General features: G+C 43.3%; 1 protein-coding gene across 1 annotated transcript; it reads right to left on the reverse strand.

Annotated features, from left to right (window-relative positions):
* Positions 1-3742: 3742 nt before the first annotated feature.
* LOC110486686 (mitogen-activated protein kinase kinase kinase 3) lies at positions 3743-21502 on the reverse strand. Its single transcript, XM_036941395.1, has 17 exons — positions 19918-21502; positions 16195-16294; positions 15454-15584; positions 15252-15292; positions 14519-14618; positions 14162-14275; positions 13868-14000; positions 13014-13144; positions 12787-12860; positions 11852-11925; positions 10714-10809; positions 10388-10549; positions 10011-10159; positions 8427-8558; positions 8158-8287; positions 7812-7989; positions 3743-6557 (listed from the first exon to the last, which is right to left on the reverse strand). The coding sequence occupies exons 2-17, from the start codon at positions 16196-16198 to the stop codon at positions 6329-6331; spliced, it is 1878 nt and encodes a 625-aa protein (XP_036797290.1). The 5' UTR covers positions 16199-16294; positions 19918-21502; the 3' UTR covers positions 3743-6328.
* Between the last annotated feature and the right edge of the window lie 874 nt (positions 21503-22376).

Below are 22376 nucleotides of genomic sequence, written 5' to 3' on the forward strand. Positions count from 1 at the left end.
TCACTGATGTGCAGTACCACTGATGTGCAGTACCACTGATATACAGTATCAGTGATGTGCAGTACCACTGATGTGCAGTTCCACTGATGTGCAGTATCACTGATGTGCATGCTAGCATTAGCACAGGCCCTCTCAGGTATGATGGGACGTAGTATGTAGTTGTTAGTGTTGGAAGGTGCAGTTGTGAAATCGTAATATGCCAGATGTGGCTGCATAGGTCCAGTCCCCGCTGGTGCCCCCTGTGTGTGTGTGCGTGTGTGCGTGTGTGTGTGTGTGTGTGTGTGTTGGGAGCTTAACTGGAGCAGACAGGCAGGCTGAATCACTGACTATGACTCAGCACCACTGGGTCCAAACTGAGTGTGGTCACAAAGCCTGGAGAGCCAGTTTAGCCTCTGTCCAGCAGTCTGCCTGTCAGCACTAATGCTGGGCCCCAGCGGCCCAGAGAAATACCTAACAAACAGAACTGCATAACAAACAGACCCAGACACATAGCACACGAAGAGAACCACATACCTTCCAAGCACTACCACATATCACAAAAACACTACCACTGACCACAATAACATACTGACTACAATAACTCACTGACCACAATAACACTAACAGTGACCACAATAACACTACCACTGATCACAATAACACTACCACTGACTACAATAACAATACCACTGACAACAATAACACTACCACTGACTACAATAACACTACCACTGACCACAATAACACTACCACTGACTACAATAACACTACCACTGACTACAATAACACTACCACTGACTACAATAACACTACCACTGACTACAATAACACTACCACTGACCACAATAACACTACCACTGACCACAATAACACTACCACTGACTACAATAAAACTACCACTGACTACAATAACATTACCACTGACTACAATAACACTACCACTGACTACAATAACACTACCACTGACTACAATAATCCTACCACTGACTACAATAACTCACTGATCACAATAACACTACCACTGACTACAATAACACTACCACTGACTACAATAACACTACCACTGACCACAATAACACTACCACTGACCACAATAACACTACCACTGACCACAATAACACTACCACTGACTACAATAACACTACCACTGATCACAATAACACTACCACTGACTACAATAACCCTACCACTGATCACAATAACACTACCACTGACTACAATAACACTACCACTGACCACAATAACACTACCACTAACTACAATAACACTACCACTAATCACAATAACACTACCACTGACTAAAATAACACTACCACTGACCACAATAACACTACCACTGACTACAATAACACTACCACATATCACAAAAACACTACCACTGACCACAATAACATACTGACTACAATAACTCACTGACCACAATAACACTACCACTGATCACAATAACACTACCACTGACTACAATAACAATACCACTGACAACAATAACACTACCACTGACTACAATAACACTACCACTGACCACAATAACACTACCACTGACTACAATAACACTACCACTGACTACAATAACACTACCACTGACTACAATAACACTACCACTGACCACAATAACACTACCACTGACCACAATAACACTACCACTGACTACAATAAAACTACCACTGACTACAATAACACTACCACTGACTACAATAACACTACCACTGACTACAATAACACTACCACTGACTACAATAACCCTACCACTGACTACAATAACTCACTGATCACAATAACACTACCACTGACCACAATAACACTACCACTGACTACAATAAAACTACCACTGACTACAATAACACTTCCACTGACTACAATAACACTACCACTGACCACAATAACACTACCACTGACCACAATAACGCTACCACTGACCACAATAACACTACCACTGACTACAATAACACTACCACTGATCACAATAACACTACCACTGACTACAATAACCCTACCACTGATCACAATAACACTACCACTGACTACAATAACACTACCACTGACCACAATAACACTACCACTAACTACAATAACACTACCACTAATCACAATAACACTACCACTGACTACAATAACACTACCACTGACCACAATAACACTACCACTAACTACAATAACACTACCACTAATCACAATAACACTACCACTGACTAAAATAACACTACCACTGACCACAATAACACTACCACTGACCACAATAACACTGCCACTGACTACAATAACACTACCACTGATCACAATAACACTACCACTGACCACAGTAACACTACCACTGACCACAATAACACTACCACTGACTACAATAACACTACCACTGATCACAATAACACTACCACTGACTAAAATAACACTACCACTGACCACAATAACACTACCACTGACCACAATAACACTACCACTGACTACAATAACACTACCACTGATCACAATAACACTACCACTGACTACAATAACACTACCACTGACCACAATAACACTACCACTGATCACAATAACACTACCACTGACCACAATAACACTACCACTGATCACAATAACACTACCACTGATCACAATAACACTGACCACAATAACACTACCACTGACCACAGTAACACTACCACTGACCACAATAACACTACCACTGACTACAATAACACTACCACTGATCACAATAACACTACCACTGACTACAATAACACTACCACTGATCACAATAACACTACCACTGACTAAAATAACACTACCACTGACCACAATAACACTACCACTGACCACAATAACACTACCACTGACTACAATAACACTACCACTGATCACAATAACACTACCACTGACTACAATAACACTACCACTGACCACAATAACACTACCACTGATCACAATAACACTACCACTGACCACAATAACACTACCACTGATCACAATAACACTACCACTGATCACAATAACACTACCACTGATCACAATAACACTACCACTGATCACAATAACACTACCACTGACCACAATAACACTACCACTGATCACAATAACACTACCACTGATCACAATAACACTGACCACAATAACACTACCACTGATCACAATAACACTACCACTGATCACAATAACACTGATCACAATAACACTGCCATTAACCACATCAACAGACCTGCAGGCCACATGGAGCGGTGCATTGCAGGTGTTGGGGAAGGTTATGTAACTGGTATCAGATCCTGGTAGTCAGGGGCCATGGGTCAGATCCACAGGAAGAAAATGGAACAAGCAGCATGCTAAAACACACACAGAGGAAGTGCATCACCAGAAAACAAAGCAATAAAGTAGTATCTGCATCCATCCCCTTGTCACAGTAACTAAGAAAAGGAACCTTTGTTGGGTCCAAGCTTTCCTCTGTCCCATGGCCACACAGATTAACAGAGCTCTCTCTGCCTCCTCTTCTGTCTTAAAGGGAGGGAGAAAGAGATGGAGCAAGCATCAGTCGGGTTGCTTCTTTCTCCCAACAATGAGCTCTATTCAGTGAGATGTTCTTTTATTTACTGGACTGGGCCAGTCTGACTTTCCAACCTGCTGGCTGCTCAAAGATAATGAAGACACACATGGACAGACTAGCCAGTGTCTCCCAGAGCCACTGGCCCAAAAACATCTTCTGCAATGCCAAACACACCTCCATCAGAGCGGTTTACATGACTGGAACGTACACCAAACATTACGCAAACAAACAAGTAAGCAGGTCAGAATATTGGACCAGAGACAAAGAACATTTATTTGTTTTTGAAATTAGGCACTCAAAGATATAGAAAAACAATGTCATTTAACATACTGTTCCTTTTTCTACGTAAATACATTTGATAAACTGGAGTGACTTTGCACTGCAAGTCCCCTGTCATTAAACATACTCATTTATACATTTACATACATGTATATATCTAAACGTTTAACTCCTGTTTCATTTGCTTACCCCAGGGTTCTTCTGTTAACAGAAACATTTGTTTTGGCTCTTTGTATATAACAGGACCATTTCTAATACTGAACTGATTCTTAGCTGCCTTCTTTAACATCTAGCAGCCACATGATATCCATTTGATTCACTTATGAAAGTAGTTTAGAGCCAGTAACACTGAAATAAATGGAAATAAATGGAAAATAAAACGAAAAAAGGTAATTGTAGAAAGCCCTTTGCTCAGTGTGGAGGGCCCCAGACATTGGGCACCGGTCGGTCTCTCGAACCCTGAGCTAAACAAAGTCGTCATGTTGGGTGGAACCCTGGTCTCTGGCATCTACCTGATCAGAACTCCTCCATCCCTTTCCTGCTCAGCTCAGTCTAACTAACGCACACATTCAGCCTCTCTGCTCTGCAAGAATGACACTAAGAGAAGGTTATTCTGGTGAGACACAGCATTCTAGTGCATACTCTTAAAATTACACCTCACATACTTCCCCTCTATTTCCCACACATCACGCCAGCAAGGAGAAATATGGAGGAAGTTCAGCAGCCTTTAAATCCTAGGCGGTGGCCTTGTTAGTGAAGTAGTGAAACTGTGAGAGGTTTGACAGGGCAGTCCAACTGGAAGGGTCCAATGGAACAGTGTTTAATAAAGCATGGACCATTAGACATAATATATTATACTGGAGCTAGGAATGTGGATATGTTTCTTGTTTTGGAGCAGAGACCAGGTAAGATAGCCAGAGGTCGTTTTCCACCCAAAGTGTTTCACTAATAAACCCCAATGTTGTAATTTCTGCAAAACCAGCTGCTTTAACAATTTATCATTTCCAACGGCAACATTTATCTCATAGGTCTAAATGCATCTTCATTAGATTTCAAATTGTCTAGAGTCAATATATAAAAAATATATTTATACATATATATTTGAATATAAAAATTCAGGAATGGATGAACATAGGGATTTAAATAAAAGTGAAAGAAATGTAATATTTAAAGTTTTTAAAAAAAGTTAATTTCGTAAGGCGAACAATAACCAACAACATTAATTTGACATAAAAGTGCATCTGACTCAAATGAATCCTAAATGGCAGAGTTCCACTGTTTGGCGTAGCATTTTCCTAGATACACTTGTCAACGCATAGAAAGCTGGTAAACCTAATGGCAACTCACTTTCAAATCAAGGCATTAGGATTGTATTTGTCTAAGACTAAAATAAAATCTCTCTTTCAATCACAAAGTACAATATAATTTGTAATATTGTGTAGTTAGCATATCCTCCAACCAAACTGGAAACCAACCCCTTCATGAATGAAATCGGTCATTTTTGGTACACTCAGAAAACCCTGGGCTGTGATACTGAGGGGCTGCAGTGGAGAGTTGGAGTATAAGGCACAGTCATCACAATGGTCTACTGTGAAGGTCCTAATGACAACACAAAAACACTGATGGCTCTGGTTCCATGTTGTATGGTGAGGACAGGACAGATCAGCATGGGCTTCCATCAGGGACTGTGAGTCTTCAAAAGACCATGAAGAGGCACTTTCTCAAAATCACAAAGAATATCAGAGACGGATCAGAGGAGAAAGTGAAAAATTAAATCCATCCCGTCTCTATAACACTGAGTGGTGCATCTGTTGGTTTCATCAGTTACCATGTTGAAGCACTGAGCTGTGGCTGTGGGTCTGCTGTCTTGGCCTAAGTAGACCAGACACTGCTCTGCTCAAGCTTACTGTAAGTCCCATATGAACAGTTCATTACCTCAGGGGTCTCATCTAACAGCCCATCTAGAGAATGTAAACTTAGGAGGGGACACTTTGGCATATTTGAAAGGCACATTCGGTGGCGGTGCTTGATCAAATCCCATCTTGAGCCACATATAATAGATTTGATGTGTTTGGAGTGTCTGTCTGTGTGTGTGTGTGTGTGTGTGTGTGTGTGTGTGTGTGTGTGTGTGTGTGTGTGTGTGTGTGTGTGTGTGTGTGTGTGTGTGTGTGTGTGTGTATGTTTAATCCTCTCACAGACCACCAAGATGATAGCTGAAACAATTCAGTTCGTATGGAGTTGGTGGGTCCAGTTCTCCACAGCAGACAGCTGAACACTGATCAGTCATATAGCTCCCCCTAGTGGGGGAAGTTGGAGGTGAATTTGATAATTGTCGTTAACAGCTTGGAATAATGGCACTGTGCTATTATCCATCATAATGGATCATGTGTATTTGTGGGTTAAGGAATGAGTGTGACTGGTGGTGAGTCTGGTTTGGGGAGAGAGCTGTAGGATGGAAAGGACCAAGTTCCAAATTCCAAGTCTAGAGTCTAGATGTCAGCTGTAGGCCTTGAGTCCCGAGGAGCGGTTGAGACAGAGAGAGTGTACTAGTACTTCCCCTCAGCAGAGGATCTGGGAGAAGGGGTGTCTGAGCAGCTCCTCAGCACTGGGCCGGTGCTTGGCCTCCACAAAGATGCGGTGGATGAAGTCACGGGTGTGGTCCGAGGTGTGTGAGGGCAGCAGGGGTTTGGTGGGCTGGGTGGCGATCTTAAAGATGGCTGCCATGGCCTCGTATTCGGCCCAGGGAGGCTTCTCTGTCAGCATCTCCACCACTGTGCAGCCCAGGCTCCTGGGGAAGGAGACACACACACAGGGTTAAGAGAACACCAATACGAGCTCAAATACACATTTAAACACTTGCCACCCAATCTCCCCTTCCACAAAACATGTGTAAATATTGGAATATAAATGGTGCCTTCCTGTATTATACTTATGCTAAAAAATGTATTCTATTCTACTGAGCCATTTACTTTATGTCTGTATTGTTATCTATTATTATTTGTTGTTGCATTGTTGAGAAGGAACCTGCAAGTAAGCATTTTGTTAGACGGTGTATACCATGTGTATCCTGTACATACGACTAATACAACTAGAAACTTGAAACACGCTCACACACAAACATCAGAATAGGACATTGAATGCAATACACTATCGTATAACTTATTGACTTGTGTGAATGGACAGAAACAGTGTTAACACACTGAAAAAACAAAGGGCAGCTTTTCCTCACTACAGGCACGAAGGGAAAAGGCCATCCCTCTGCTCTTCTGCTTTCCCAGGCCCCACTGGAATGTTTTGGTGGAAACTTTTTCCCTGTTGACAATTAAAGTGTGCTTTTGCTGGCTACGTGAGGCCATTTCAGTCCTGGAGTCAGACAGAGCAGGGGGCTGGTGAGGGGAGTTGGGTTTAGGGACAGACTCCCCTTTGGACCTATTACCCCCTACCGACGCTTCGGCCTGGTCTGGCCCCCCAGGGGAGCAATGAATTCGGGAACATTCCGAACCCTGTCACAAGCTGGCTGGATGACTGGCTCTTGGCCAATCACATCCCTTGCCTGATGGGATACTACACAATCAGATTGCACAGGGGAATTCCTGGGCAGCAGGTGGGCCGACCCATTTCAGGGCCCTGTACGTGGGAGTGAGGCAGTCCTTCTCAACATTCTCTTTTAAATATAGCACTTGTACTATTTTATATATAGCACTTTTACTATTTTATATATAGCACTTTTACTATTTTATATATAGCAATTTTACTATTTTATATATAGAAATTTTTCCCTTGAAGAAGAATGGTTTCCCCCTTTTAGAACAGCTATTTTCCTCCCTTCACGTTCCAGCAGTCCAGCCACTCTATCAGGGAAGGAGACTACTTATAAGAGCACAAGGAAAGCATCTGACACTTGACCTGAAGATACATTCACACACTCCCAGATGAGACATCTATCCCCCGCCTCCCCCCTATCAACACAACTAATCAGGATCACCTGCATGTGTATAAGACCTCTTACCCAAACCCCAACCCCACGTGTCCCGGTCCTTACCAGACGTCAGCCTTCCTGCCGTAGCCCTCTCCGCTGATCACCTCGGGGCTCATCCAGTAGGGGGTGCCAGTGACCGAGCGGATGCCCGTGCCAGACATGCAGATGGTCTGCAGCCTCTTGCTGGCGCCAAAATCTCCCAGCTTCACGTTTCCCGCCGAATCCCGCAGGATGTTGGCACCTGGATAAGGAGACGACAGAGTAACACCATGTGACACAGACTCACCCAACCACCTTCCTTGTATTTTAAATGTAGATTTTAGGTCCTTGTGAGTCTGGAAGTCTATAGCCATTTAGTTGACTATCTTTACTACAAATGGCCATCTGAGCAGTGTGTTGACATAACTACCTTTGATGTCACGGTGAACGATCATGTTGCTGTGCAGATAGGACATGCCCTCCAGGATCTGCCGTGTGTACTTCCGCGTCACGTTTTCCGTCAGCGCCCCGTAGGCCTTCAACTGGTCTTTGACTGAACCCTGAAAGACAAGAAGGAAGTGCATGGTTTATACTCCTATTCCCAGGAGAGACTGGGACACAGTCCAGGACAGAACACCACAGATACCCTTTAACCCCCAACACTCCAGCCCTGAGCCGACGTGTGAAGAATAGACTGACCCCCGGCATGTACTCCATGAAGATGGTGAGGGTCTTTTCGTTGTGGTCCCTCAGGCAGCCGTAGTACTGGACGATGCGTTCGTGGTGGAGGTTCTTTAACAACTGGATCTCACACTCCAGAGCACTCACCTCCTACAGACAGACAGACAGACAGACAGACAGACAGACAGACAGACAGACAGACAGACAGACAGACAGACAGACAGACAGACAGACAGACAGACAAGGATCAACAGGTTTGTTGTACTCGACAACAACAACAACAAATCCTCAACATTACATGATATGAATGAGTCATCTGTCCACCAAAAGCTATACAAAGACAACTAAAAAATCGGACAAATGGAAAAATCATTTCAGACACACACACCAGCTCTCTCTGCAGATAGGACATTAGCGGTAACAGTCCAGTTCCTCAAAAGCAGTTCCTCTGTTTACCTCAGAGAATATGGCCACAGAGATCACATCACAGAGAGAGAGAGAGCGGAAGAGGGAAATGGAGATATATACAAAGTATCCACAACACAAAGACCCACTAAATAGATAAAAACAACAACAACAACAGATTAACATCCGCTGCAGGCTGGGTGGCCAGTGACAGAGAGACAGAGAGACAGAGGGAGAGAGAGAGAGAGAGAGAGAGAGAGAGAGAGAGAGAGAGAGAGAGAGAGAGAGAGAGAGATAGAGAGAGAGAGTGTGAGAGAGAGAGACAGAGAGAGACAGCGAGAGAGAGAGAGAGAGAGAGAGAGAGAGAGAGAGAGAGATATGGAGAGAGAGACAGAGAGACAGAGAGAGAGAGAGAGAGAGAGTGTGTGAGAGAGAGAAAGAGAGACAGCGAGAGAGAGAGAGAAAGAGAGAGAGAGAGAGAGAGAGAGAGAGATAGAGAATGAGAGAGCGAGAGAGAATGGGAGAGAGAGAGAATGGGAGAGAGAGAATGGGAGCAAGAGGGAGAGTGCGAGAGAGAAGAGGAGAGTTTAAGGGGTGATTGGAGGCCAAGGCAAAGCTGGCTCTGCTACTTTCCCCCTCCTCACCCTCCTGCAAATACTCCACTCAGTTACAGGAAGTGACAGTGCATGTTTTCTCAGTGGCAGACAGGAAAAGACATTAAAGAGGGGGGAGAGAGAAAGGAAAGAAAGTCCCTTGAATCTCCTCAAAGTTCATTGCTCTCAGCGACAGAGATGAGCACTCAGTCAGGATTTGACTGCATTAGTGATTCAGAGCATAGCGCCTTTTGTGTTGAAGACAGTTGACCAACAATTAGCTAGTAAAACTCAGTCAGGTTAAACACAGCACCATACTGCATTCCTCCACAATCGCCTCTTAAGAGTAAAGTAGCTTGCTGAACACATTACCTCATTCTTGGCATTGCTCCAGGCTAAAGGTGCTCCAGGCTAAGCCTCTGCACCAATCTTTAACAATACACGGGAACTCAAGTCATACAGAGTTCTCCTTCAGGCTGGGGAGTCTGAGTCATCTTGGCATAAATACATTACAGTAGCCTGGTTGTGAACAGTAGACTTTGATATAAAAGCAGAAAACAATCTGTGTAGTAGCATACTGTTCCGGCACCCGCTGCTGTCTCACCTTGCTGGTGTCAGGACTGTCCGGGTCAAACACCACCTGCTTGGCGGCCAGCTCCCGTCCCGTGTCCACATCGTAACACAGGTAAACCCTCCCAAACGCCCCCTGGCCCAGCAGCTTGCCCCGCCTCCACGTCATTGGAGCACTGGGGGCTGTGGAGCGAGGGACATACACCATACATATCATCCTCTCCATATAGTAAACATGACACCATACTCTCAAAAGACACTGCATTCATCATACAAACTAACTCCCTTATTTAAAATGTGTAGGATACAAAAATAGATTTATTAGTATTAAATCTCTAATAACTATAAAATATATGTGAAATATGTGTAATATATGTAAATATAAGATGAAGAGGCAGGGTCGGGACTCACACTTGTGGGCGACAGGGCGCTCCTGTGGGCGGAGCCTGCCCTGCTTGTCCACTAGCTGCCAGCTGCCCAGACTCTCCTCGCTGCCGTTGAGGGAGCGCCGTGAGGGCACCAGGGTGAACAGGTTACCCTGGGGGCGACGGATCCGCGGGAACGTTCTCCGACCTGGGGGGATGAGAGGAGAGTTGAGGGTGAAGGAGTGATGAGAGAAGAACCAAGAGACCAAGAGAAGGAGGAGATGGTTCAAGAGAGGGGTCAGGGAAAGGTCAAATACAAAGTCATATGGCACAAAGTGGTTTGGTGAGAGGAACAGTGAACAGTGCCCCTACCTTCACTATGGTCCTTGTGATGCAGGGAGACATGGTACCTGCGGGGGTATGTCCCTCCCTTCCCCACCACCTTATCATACACATGGTTCTCCCGGTCTGAGAGGGAGGAAGGAGTAAAGAGAGCGAGCGAGAGGGTGAAGGTTAGACTACAACAGGATTCAGACTCAGCTCAGTCATACAGCATTCACATGAGGCTCTGCTGCTAAGAGCTGCCTTGTTGCTCTGTGCTGTTGCTTGGGACTACATTGTTGCATTGTTGCTAGGAGTTGCATTGTGGTTTAGGCCTGTTGCTAAGGGGCTTGAGAGCGGCTCTCTTGCCAGCACTGTAAATGGGTTACCATGAATTTGACAGTAGCTTACAGGAAGCTTGGATGCAAGTAAAATTCTGTATTTCATATTACAGTACACCTGATGTAATATGAATACGGTATAAAAGCAAGTACTGTGTAATGACACAAAGTAAAATATCATAAAACTGACTGTATTATACTGTAAAAAACTAAATGCTACCATAATCAGAATGAATGAATGAATATGTGGATGACTGTATTTTACTGTAATTACATGGGATTGGTGCAAGCAGGTTGGCTGCTAAGTGTTTACACATTACAGCACATTAATTCATATTTGGTGTTTTATATCACTTGCACTTCTAGAGGCCTTAACAAAGGCTTCCAAACTGGCCGCGACTTCAGGTCAAAACAGACCAAAAGGACATGGCAAAATGTCAACCATTTGCTGCCAGTCCAATCTGCCCTAATACATTTTTTATTGATGGGCCACTTTAACCACATAAGAGTAAAATTGGTCCAGCATTCTCACTCATGGGTGCAACAAATATAGCCTCTTACAAGACACGCCTCAAAATATAGTAATAAGCCCGAGACAACAATACCATGCACCCACTAGTGGTCATAAGGTTTTTGGCGCTCTAAAGATACAGTACAGTACAGAGGTGGAATTACAGTACCATTCGAAATACAGCAATTTCCCCATAATTTACAGTATGCTACAGTAAAATTTCCAATGTTTTTTTACTGTTGATAATACCTCAAATTACTGTATAAATTACAGTTTTCCGTGACAGTGAGGATCTATATCTTATGTAGTGATATCAGGATTCCTCCTGGGCACCCACCAGAGACGTTCTCCTGCTGCCGGTTATCAGGGTAGCTCTTGGCTCGGTGCATGCGTGACTTCCTCAGGGAGGGGCTGGAAGGAAGGACAAATAAAGAGAGAGTGAGAGTTGATGGTCACTTCCTCAAAATACATACACTGTCTTTATAACCAAAGTCAAGTATTGTGTACAAGTATTGTGTACGTGTGGGGTAGAATCAGGGGTAAAAGTAGATTTCTTACCGGTATCGCGCATACACTTTTTAAAAATAGGTGTAATTATATAATTACATATAGAATCCGTATTAATTTCAAATATGATCTCTGTGGGCCTAGTAAAGATTTGACATATCACTTTTAACGCGTTATACCTGTTTTTTATTTAGAATTATCCCCAATTGGTAGTTACAGTCTTGTCCCATCGCTTCAAAAAAGCGGTCCTGTAGACTAACAGTACACGTTCGTCCACTCACAAAATAATACCAGCATCCAAATCCCAACAGTGCACTGATGAATGGAAAGAGACATCTGTTACAAAACACCCACATGTATTCTAATGACATTGTCATTAGGCCTAAACTTGTAGCCTGAATTGATGCATCCACTGTTGGTCGTGCGCCTCGGTCTTGGCCACTCATCTCCACCTTGTCCACCGTGTTTCGTTCTCGGCCTCTCATCTCCAAGGCATGTAAGTGTTCTCCTCGAACCACAACACAATTTGGGGCGTATACCACCCGGTTTAAAGTCAATTCACTCATTTTTCATGTAGCTGACATGAGGTCATGTTAAATAATGCCATAATAGCCTATAGTTTTCTTGCTATTTTGTGTTAATAGTGATAGGTTCATGTTTTACCAGTACGGAGTACCCCCACTATTTATTTTTCCGGGACGCCGTGCCAGACCGTACTGGCTTACTTTCACCCGGGTAGAATGTGGGGTAGAGTCCTGCACTCACCTGTCTGAGCTACTGTCCAGCGACTGGCAGCTTCCTGAGACAGAGTTCTCTGCACTGCTCCAGGGGTCCAGCACCTAGGGAGAGGAGACACAGTATTAGCCCTACAGTGTGTGTGTGTGTGTGTGTGTGTGTGTGTGTGTGTGTGTGTGTGTGTGTGTGTGTGTGTGTGTGTGTGTGTGTGTTTGTGTGTGTTCGTGCAATTGTTCGTGTACAGTGCAATGACTCACACACTGGTCGCTCTCTGGGATGAACTCTCCCTCACTGTTGATGCTGGTGTAGGAGCCCTGGCGGGCGATCCTCTGCTGCCGCTCAGGGACATAGCCTGGAGGGGGGGAGCTACGGCCTGTGTTCTGAGAGCCTGGGACGGGAGAGAGGAGGAGGAGGAGGATAAGAAATAGGATTGTGACTCGGCCATATGACACTGTTCTAAACCAATGGAAATCAATACATGAGATAATGGGATTCTGGTGTACCAAGATCAATGACAGGTAGCCTAGTGGTTAAAAGTGTTTGGGCCAGTAACCGAAAGGTCGTGGGTTCGAACCCCTGAGCAGACTAGGTGAAAAATCTCAGCCTCAGGTGGTGGATCTGCAGAGAATTTAGGATTTGTACAGTTTCCCTCACGCAGCACTAATTTTAACCCTCTCCCAAAACAGCCAGTGTTTCTAAAACCAGGACATTGACCCGCCATGCTAATAGTGTCTCTAAATCTGATTGGCTTGTGGCCAGCAGGCCATTGTAGAGCAGCCAGTGATGGTTGACAGGAAGAGGACCTACTGCTAAGAGGGGAAGCCAGAGAAATAACAGCAGCTAGAGAGAGTGTGGGGGGGGGGGGGGGGGGGGGGATAGAGAGAGAGACAAAGAGAAAGCTAGCAAAATAAATGAGTTAAGAGAGCAGGACATGACAAACACCAAACCAGACAATATACAACATTACTGTCTCTCCATATTGAGAGATACCACTTACCTTTCTATTGTAAAACAAAGTTATAGCGAGAGAAATGGAGAAAGAGGATGTTGAAAGCAAAGGCAGAAGAATAGAGGAAGCAGCTATGAGTTGAATCTGCTTGTTCATACTCACTGGTGGAGAGGTGGCGCCCCCTGGGCTCGGAGGGCTGGTACACCGTGCTGACATCACCCGTGGACTGGGAGGCTTTGATCCTCACCTGCTTACTCACCGTGTGGTGGGAAGAGGGAGAGGGAGAGGGTGACGCCTAGGGGTGGGATGAGAGGGGTGTGGTCAGTGTCCACATATAGACTGTACACACTACCCCATTATATAGGATTTTAATAACATCTTATTGATTAATGTGTGTGTTTATTTCTGTATGTCTGTGTATTTATGTGCGTGTGTGTGTGTGTGTGTGTGTAGTACATTGCACTGCTCCTGCATCAGCAGCAAGATCTTGATGCTCTTAATCTTGGAGCTGCGGTCCAGCAGGTCAATGGCCTTGTCCAGGTCATCCTGACCACGCAGAGGGATGGACAGCTGGACACACAGCACACAGAAATGACTCAACCAAAGCACAGAGACAATACGGGAGAATCTCCATTAAACATGCATCTTAGTACTTAGGACTAAATGTCCAGGAAACTGGCCGTAAAAGTTACCTACATCAAGTAGGTTGCTGTGAGGGCCAATGTTTGTGTGTGTATGCATTGTGTTGGTGTTTGTCTGAGAGAGTGTTTGTAGGTGAGAAATGCAAAGAAAGAGATGTGGGGTTAGCTGTACCTCATTGTTCATATAGTGCAAGTCTAGCTGTTGGCCAAAGACAGTCTTGACCTTCTGTTGGATTTCTTCAAACTGCACAGGCCTCCCAAACATCAGTATCCTACACAAATAAAAAAAGACGTAGACAAACAGTGGGTAAGATGGACAGACAAACAGTGGGTAAGATGGACAGACAAACAGTGGGTAAGATGGACAGACAAACAGTGGGTAAGATGGACAGACAAACAGTGGGTAAGATGGACAGACAAACAGTGGGTAAGATGGACAGACAAACAGTGGGTAAGATGGACAGACAAACAGTGGGTAAGATGGACAGACAAACAGTGGGTAAGATGGACAGACAAACAGTGGGTAAGATGGACAGACAAACAGACAGAAGGATAAAAAGTGTTTCGGTCTGGAAACTATATCCTCTTTAGATCTGCAACACAAACGTGCACACACACTTTTACAAACATATTCCGTTTCCAGTGTGTGCAGATTCCTCTAAGCACACCTAACATAGCTGTGGTTTCTGCTGGCTGCCACAGCTAAACCACAGTCCTTTCCCTTTCCATTCTCCGCCTCACATACCATTCTGACTGGAGATCTGGAGTGCATTTGAGCTGAGCTGACCATGCTCTTCTCACAGACAAAGACGTGATAAAACAAGCACACACACACACACAAAGACACACACACACACACAAAGACACACACAAAGACACATCCAAAAACAAGAAAACCCACTCACCTCCTCTCTCCACTGAACTCAAACTTTATTCTGACATCGTCCTGGGGGAGTAAAGAAGAAGCCCCGTCAAGAGGGTTCATGGGAGGTTACAGGGTCATGATGGGGTCATGAAGGGAAACAATATGTTATGTGGAGATGATGATGACATGCCTGTCTGAGGAGAGTGTGTGTTGTTTACTGAGTGGGGTGGTAGATGGTTTACCTGTCTCTTAACAGGGGCAGGGTTGGGCAGAGTCTTGGGTTTCCCCGTGTCATAAGGGGGCCCAGGCTGGCGCCTCGTCATCTGGAGGGCCACTAGGTCCTTCATTATGGAGTGGAGAGCCTGACGCTCATCTATAGGGGAGAACGTTTGGTGGAAACACAAATTTACCATGAGATCAAATTGAAGTGTAATGGTGTGTGTGTGCGCGTGCACGTATAGCCATATAAATCCCACTTCTAGTTGTGTACACAGAAAATGTGTGTTTTTATATAATCCCACATTGAGAGTGTTCAGCTAGCGACAGGGTAATGGAGCCAGTGAGAGGACAGACTGCAATGTTTTTGATATTTCTATTCCCATGCTTGATCTCTGAGTGATTTCTGCATTGGCTGCGTTAGCTCACGAAGGGAAATATTTCCCTAGTGTAGTTTGGACAGACATCACACAGCAGTAGGGCAGGAGAGAGAACCAGAGCCCCATCTCCATAACACTGAAAATCAATCCTTCACCTGTCGGCCCGGCTAGCGTCTGGAAAATCAGCTCAGCTCAACTCACACAGGCCCGGGGCTGGGGAATAGTGTGTGTTGGTCTGTGTGTGTTTGTGTGTGTGTGTGTGTGTGTGTGTGTGTGTGTGTGTGTGTGTGTATGTGTGTGTGTGTGTGTGTGTGTGTGTTCATCTGAGTGTACATTGATGTGTAATATTGTGTTCCAACATCATCATAATCAACACAAGGAACTCACTCATTTTGGCGATGTGTGTGTGAGCACTGTCTAAGCCAACCACCTTCAGAGACCTTCAGATCTTCAGACTCCTCACTCTGCAGTGCCACCCATCAACATCCTGCAGGGAATGCACCAATATGTTAACATGGGGAATATATTTCAGAACCTAAGCTGCAGTTGTCATCAAATTCACAAGTCATCATCATATTCATCATCTTTATATTCAACGTATTTTGTAGCACTGGCAATAGATGATCTTTTAGTGTGAAGTGTACGACATCATCCGTCCTTAAAAAACATTCTGTTTATCTTTGATATGAACATACTAAATGGATTGTATTTAAAGATAGGGTGCATGGAGAATGAATATAAGAAAATGTCATTTCTGAAGTACCATCCATTTCTCAAGGAAAGCATGGAACATAAACTTAATTTACTTTTCTGGGACGAGGCCTGGCCGATCAGGAAACTGCAATTTAAAAAGCACCGGAGCTGTGTGTGTGTGTGTGTGTGTGTGTGTGTGTGTGTGTGTGTGTGTGTGTGTGTGTGTGTGTGTGTGTGTGTGTGTGTGACAGAGAGAAACTTTGCACATGAGAAAAAGTGAGAGTTGTAAAGCTCTGAAACTTGAGCTCCACTGGCACTGACAGATTTGGCACGAAGCACATGAAAAAGTTTTACTGTGAATATTCTGACAGCTTTAAACTTCTCCGACTGCATGAGCCATAAAACAGTCACTCAACCACGTCATTACTCCACTGTTAATGTTAAGAGGGCAATATTCTCTTAAAAACGATGACAGAGTTGTGCCAGGTATACATTTTTCCCTGATTTACCATTACCCCCCCCGACAAGGTAGAGTATTAAGGTGTATAGTGTATCCAAGAAGACAACAGCATTAGACACTCTCGTATGTCCTTTAGCGGAGTAGGTTGCCAGATCTATGACAAAGAAACCCTGGAATTCGAAAAACACTGACACAACTATAAGACTAGAATTCAGCAGAGATTAGTGTGCTTGGAAAATGTGTGCTTTCTTTGGTAAGTGAAAGAGTATTTTAGTATTCTCTTTACCTAAAGTGGACCAGACACATATATGGGCCTTACACTACAGTAACAATCAGCACAATACTATTGGTCTTATTACACTGTAACAACTTAGTAACTACAAAAACATATTGAGGACCAATATAGTGCTCAGTAGGGTGGCACAATATAATTTAGCTATGCTAGTTATTACTTTATAGTTTCGTTACTTTGTTTTATTACACGTACTGGATTCATCATCAGAGAATACTGCCTATGTAAGGTAGTGTTGCCCAAAGCACTGCTGTTCAGCCCCTCAATCTTCTCTGATCAATATCGTTCTATTATTGATCCAAATAGAGCCGGTCAGGAGAGGAACCCAATCCAGAAGGCACTAGTGTCAACACAGCAGATATCACCAGTCACCTCCCAATGACCTGAGCATGCCTGGCCACTTTGCCCAGGGGGGTTAACACACTGTAACTCAACTCTAAGTTTATATATAAATTCAGAGAAACACATTGGACTCTAAGGTGCGTGAAATATATTAACCAAATGAAATGTATTGTTGTTAGAATCTGAGAGGACTGATGTGGAAATGGAATGAAACAGGTGTGCTGCTGATTGAGCATTCTTGTAAATAATACACTACTGCACATGTGCCAAATGTCAATGCTGCCCCTGCCTCATAAACAACAGGAAAGAGAGGAGGATGAAGATGGGAGGTGAGTGGCTGAGGAGGTAGAGTGGTATGATGAAGAGGGGTGGAAGTATAAATGGGCAACAGCAGCAGCAACTGAAGTACTTCAGTGGCCTTTTGGAATTCTGGGTAATAATCACCCACTGGAATGCCAGGTATGTCCGTCTGGCCCCCTCGCCACTCACATTCTCCTCACCCAAGATACACACTAAATGTGCCTACCCTTTGTACCCACAAACCAAAGGCCTGCTACCATTGGCCCTCCCTCCTCCTATAAGAACATGGAGAGAAATCCCAGGGTCACAGATAGCTTCAGGACACACCAACCAAACATCTATCTCTGTTATACATTGACTGTCCTCTCAGGTCCGTCGTTCTGCTCCCCCGCTCTCCTGATTTTAATTACCTTCACAGAGGAATGTGGGGAATTCAGCGAGGAGATGGGCCGCACACTGCCAGCCCAGTCAGCTGTGCCCCCTTTATTTTACTTGCATGGCATTTCCAGGACTCACCGGATTTACATGGCTTTTCCTCCCTCCCCTTCTCTCTGCTTTTAGGTGTTTAGTCTAAGGCTGTTTTTCCCAACCACAGCCCTTGCGCTGTCTCAGTGCCTTACATCCAAAAAACCCTGAGCAGTCCCTGGCCTCACGTCTCTCCTTGCTTAACATGCTCAAGTGCTCTGGGTTGGTGTGACCTGCTATGTTCACAGCTGCACTGCAAGGCTTGAGTAAAAACTTGCCATAAAAGTTTGTAGTGCGGCCTAGTGGTGCAACTCAGAGTACCGTCTGCCAAGTTTTTTGTACAACAAAACAAAAACACAGATCCAAAACAGCCTCCCAGCAGAGTTAGCTGGAGCCCCACTTATGGATTGACTACCACCTCCATGAGTAATGGCTAGCGAGGAAAGAGAGGAGGCAGATGATCAGGGAGGGTGGAAAATTCCCTTGCAAAACGTTAGTTGGACAAAATTTCATGCATAGAACTTCCTGTACTGGTTCAGATGTAGGATCTTAATTTGATCACTCTTCTGTTGCTGAGAATTTTCCTGCACGGCAGGGAATGCAAACTTGCAGTGTATTTCAGTTTTAAAAAGTATTCTAAAGTTTGTAATTTCCACTTGGAAAGGTCACACTTGTTTTGTCCTAACAAAAAATATATCAACCACTACAGAAATGTCCATTAAAGGAGCAAGATGCAGAAATTGCTCAGACATTTTCTGTTTTTTTTTTATTCAAATAGTTAGCCTAATTTCAGTTTATGTGGCAAAACAAACAATGTAATGTGTAGAGAATCATTGTACCATCTAAACCGGTGTGAAATATATTTTCAATAACCAGAAATATTGTATTTTCAGCTGTTTGAAGCTGGTATACAAAACCAAAAGTAAAAGAAGCAAAAACAAAACAAGAGAATGGGACGCATAGAAATAGTGCACATAGAACAGATCTACAGCTTCTTAGGCTTGCTTTCAATAATAATGGCATATCTATAACTCAGATTTCTATGTGAATTTGGTTGGGCCACCAAAAAAGTTACATACTGCAGCTTTAATTATAATCCACATAATAATTCACGTTTTCTGTTGCTGCAGGGTAATTTTCCTGCTGTAGCAAACTGGCTCAAATTAAGATCCTACATCTGTATCATTCTAAACTCCAGTTCTTGTGGGCCACAGTGTCTGCTGGTTTTCATCATTGCTTTTTAGGGAGTAATTCACTTTGACTTGGGGGACCAGAACTGGGGGCTGTCCAATTGATCAAGTAATGAATGTCATGGAGGAAGGAGAGAAATCCTAGGCTATGAGAATTACAGGTGATGTACAACTAGGCCTTAAGAGGCTTAAGGACACTTAACTATTCATTAATTTGATGAAAAATAAATTATAACACTTTGAGTAGAGCTTATTGAGTGTTGTCCTTTAGCCATATTCAGCATATAAGGGTGTGAGTGTTTCTATAGGTTGGATTCCTTTTGAAATTGTTCTGTGATGTGATGTGTTGAATATGCATGAGCTCTCACCTGTGTTGTTGCCCTGATGATTAACCTCTGTCTGGAAGATGAGAGCCGTTCCCTCTAGCGGGGGTCCTGGTTCAACTTCTAACTGGGTGCTCAGGAGAGATGCTGCAGCGTCAGTTTGAACCGTTATCTCCAGAGCATCATCCTCATCTTTGATCCCCAGTCTTTGTTGTTGATTCACTCACACAACCACACCGAGATACAGAGGGATGAGGGCGCCATGGTGGGGTTGCCCCCAGGTGCGGGGGCACTAGTGCGCGCGCTGGTCCACGAAAGTTTATTACGCACTAGCCAGTAAATATAAATTCTAATGAGCAGTAGGCCTAGAAAACACAATGTCGTCACATCGAGATCGTCACTGTACATGCGTATACATTTGGATTTCTCTAATGCCAAATTAATTTAACAGAAATATAGTCCAAAATCCGTTACATTAGACTGCGCTCAGAAAGTGACCAAAAAATAAAGTGTCAACCTTCCGTCACCACAAAAACGTTCGACAACTTGCCCATATTTCCAAACGTTATCAAAAAAGAAAAACGTCCGATGGCATTTCATTGTGGAACAAGAAGCCCAATTTACACACTAGAATAGAAAAAACGAACATAGGCCATCATAATTTTCTCTATTCAATAATCAATATTTCCCAGTGACATTTTGTCAGCATGGAACGGGTGAACTAACACAAAAGATGTAACAATAACCGTGTTGCCTTTATGAAATCCATTTGCAACAGTAACAGTACACCAAAGGAAAAGGACGAAGCGATTTCCGTGATTTTGATGGCCTCTTTTCCTGCTAAATTTGCAGCTTTTTCCTTTTTGTTCTATGCCCTTTTTCTCTCCTAACTGTATTGTTCCATCTCTGTACAGAATAATTATTATAAATCCATAAACTGCAAACAGGCACCAGACTTTTTATAACAAAGAAATCAGGTAAAAAAAAGTAATTCAACACACAACATGGTGGAAATGGGAGATGAAGATTCAACTACGAAAGCAGGCTATTATTTTCGGAATAATTATGTAAAATTATAGGAGACAGACGCAACACATAGTTGACCACACACAATTAATACATTTGCATCGATAACAAGTTATGATCGAATGGTTTTATCGAGAAAATATAATGTGCGCATAACTGAACTTTTACCATCTCCGCGGTGCCCGATATGCAGTGGAAGAACTCAACAAAAGTGGAAAGAACGGTGCTTTCTTTGTAGAATAGAAGTGATAAACATGCACCAACTGTTCAGAAGACTTAAGCGAAAGATATTCCATAAATTCAGGTCCTGATGCTCACCTACATAAAGTCAAATGTATTTTTAATGCAGCCAATTTCCTGACAGAAAAAACAATCCGTCACCGGAACCCCTATAGAACGCTTCTTACAAAACGAGAAAAAGGTGTATATTCCCAATGCTTTGTAGGCTTATGATTCAATATTCTGAATGCCGTGGTTGGTCATGGGCAAAGGTGCATCATAATAACTCAGATTTGTGTTCCATTTGGGTAAAGCATACAGTAACTAAAACGACTCCGTGCTTTTCTCGGGGGCGCGCTGTTCCTCTGTCGATTTCTTGCTCCTGGTAGCGCGCACAATATTAATGGCGCGCTCAAAACCATTGATGACGTAGGCTGCATGAAAAGTAAAGGCCTACAAATTTCACTTATGAGTTCTCCATCACATAAGGACTTTTTAGACAGAGAGCTGACAATAAATATCATGAGCAGATACCATTATGAAGACCAAATATCATTTTTAATTAAAAGTATATGGCATTTGACTTCAATTTGACTGAACTCATGAACTTCAGTGACATTTGACACATTAAATTCAATATAGGGTCTAACAAATCTGCACCCAGGGATGTAATATAGTTTGTGTGAGTGTAGATTATCCCATAGAAGTATAGGGTCAGCAAGACTTGAATGATGCCACAAAATACATACTTTATAGTGTTTAATCCATGGTTCAATAGCAAAAACATGACCTATAAAAAGTGAAAGAAACTAGATGTTCTATTTTAATTTGATCAGTCTGTTCTCTCAGAGAATTTTGCTGCACGGCAGGAAATGCAAACTTGTATGTATTCAAGGTATAAAAAGGCTTCTGAAGTTTGTAATTTCCACTTTAAAATGTCAGACTTGATTTGCACTAATAAAACATTTACAGATGTAGAATCGTAATTTGAGCCTGTTTGCTACAGCATGAACAGAATCCTGCATCAACAGGAAATGTGAATGATGTGGATTTTAATTTATGGAAATTTTTGTAGGGGTTGATACAGATGTAGAATCTTAATTTGATCACACTGTTGGAGAATACATTTAAAATGTGTAGTGTATTTAAGATTTTAAAAGGATTCTGAAGTTTGTCATTTCCACTATGAAATTTCAGCCTTGATTTTCCCTTATGAAAAATGTAATGTCAAATCAAGGCTGAAATTTCAAAGTGGAAAT

The sequence above is a fragment of the Oncorhynchus mykiss genome, chromosome 13 (assembly GCF_013265735.2).
Source record: "Oncorhynchus mykiss isolate Arlee chromosome 13, USDA_OmykA_1.1, whole genome shotgun sequence".
Lineage (NCBI taxonomy): Eukaryota > Metazoa > Chordata > Actinopteri > Salmoniformes > Salmonidae > Oncorhynchus > Oncorhynchus mykiss.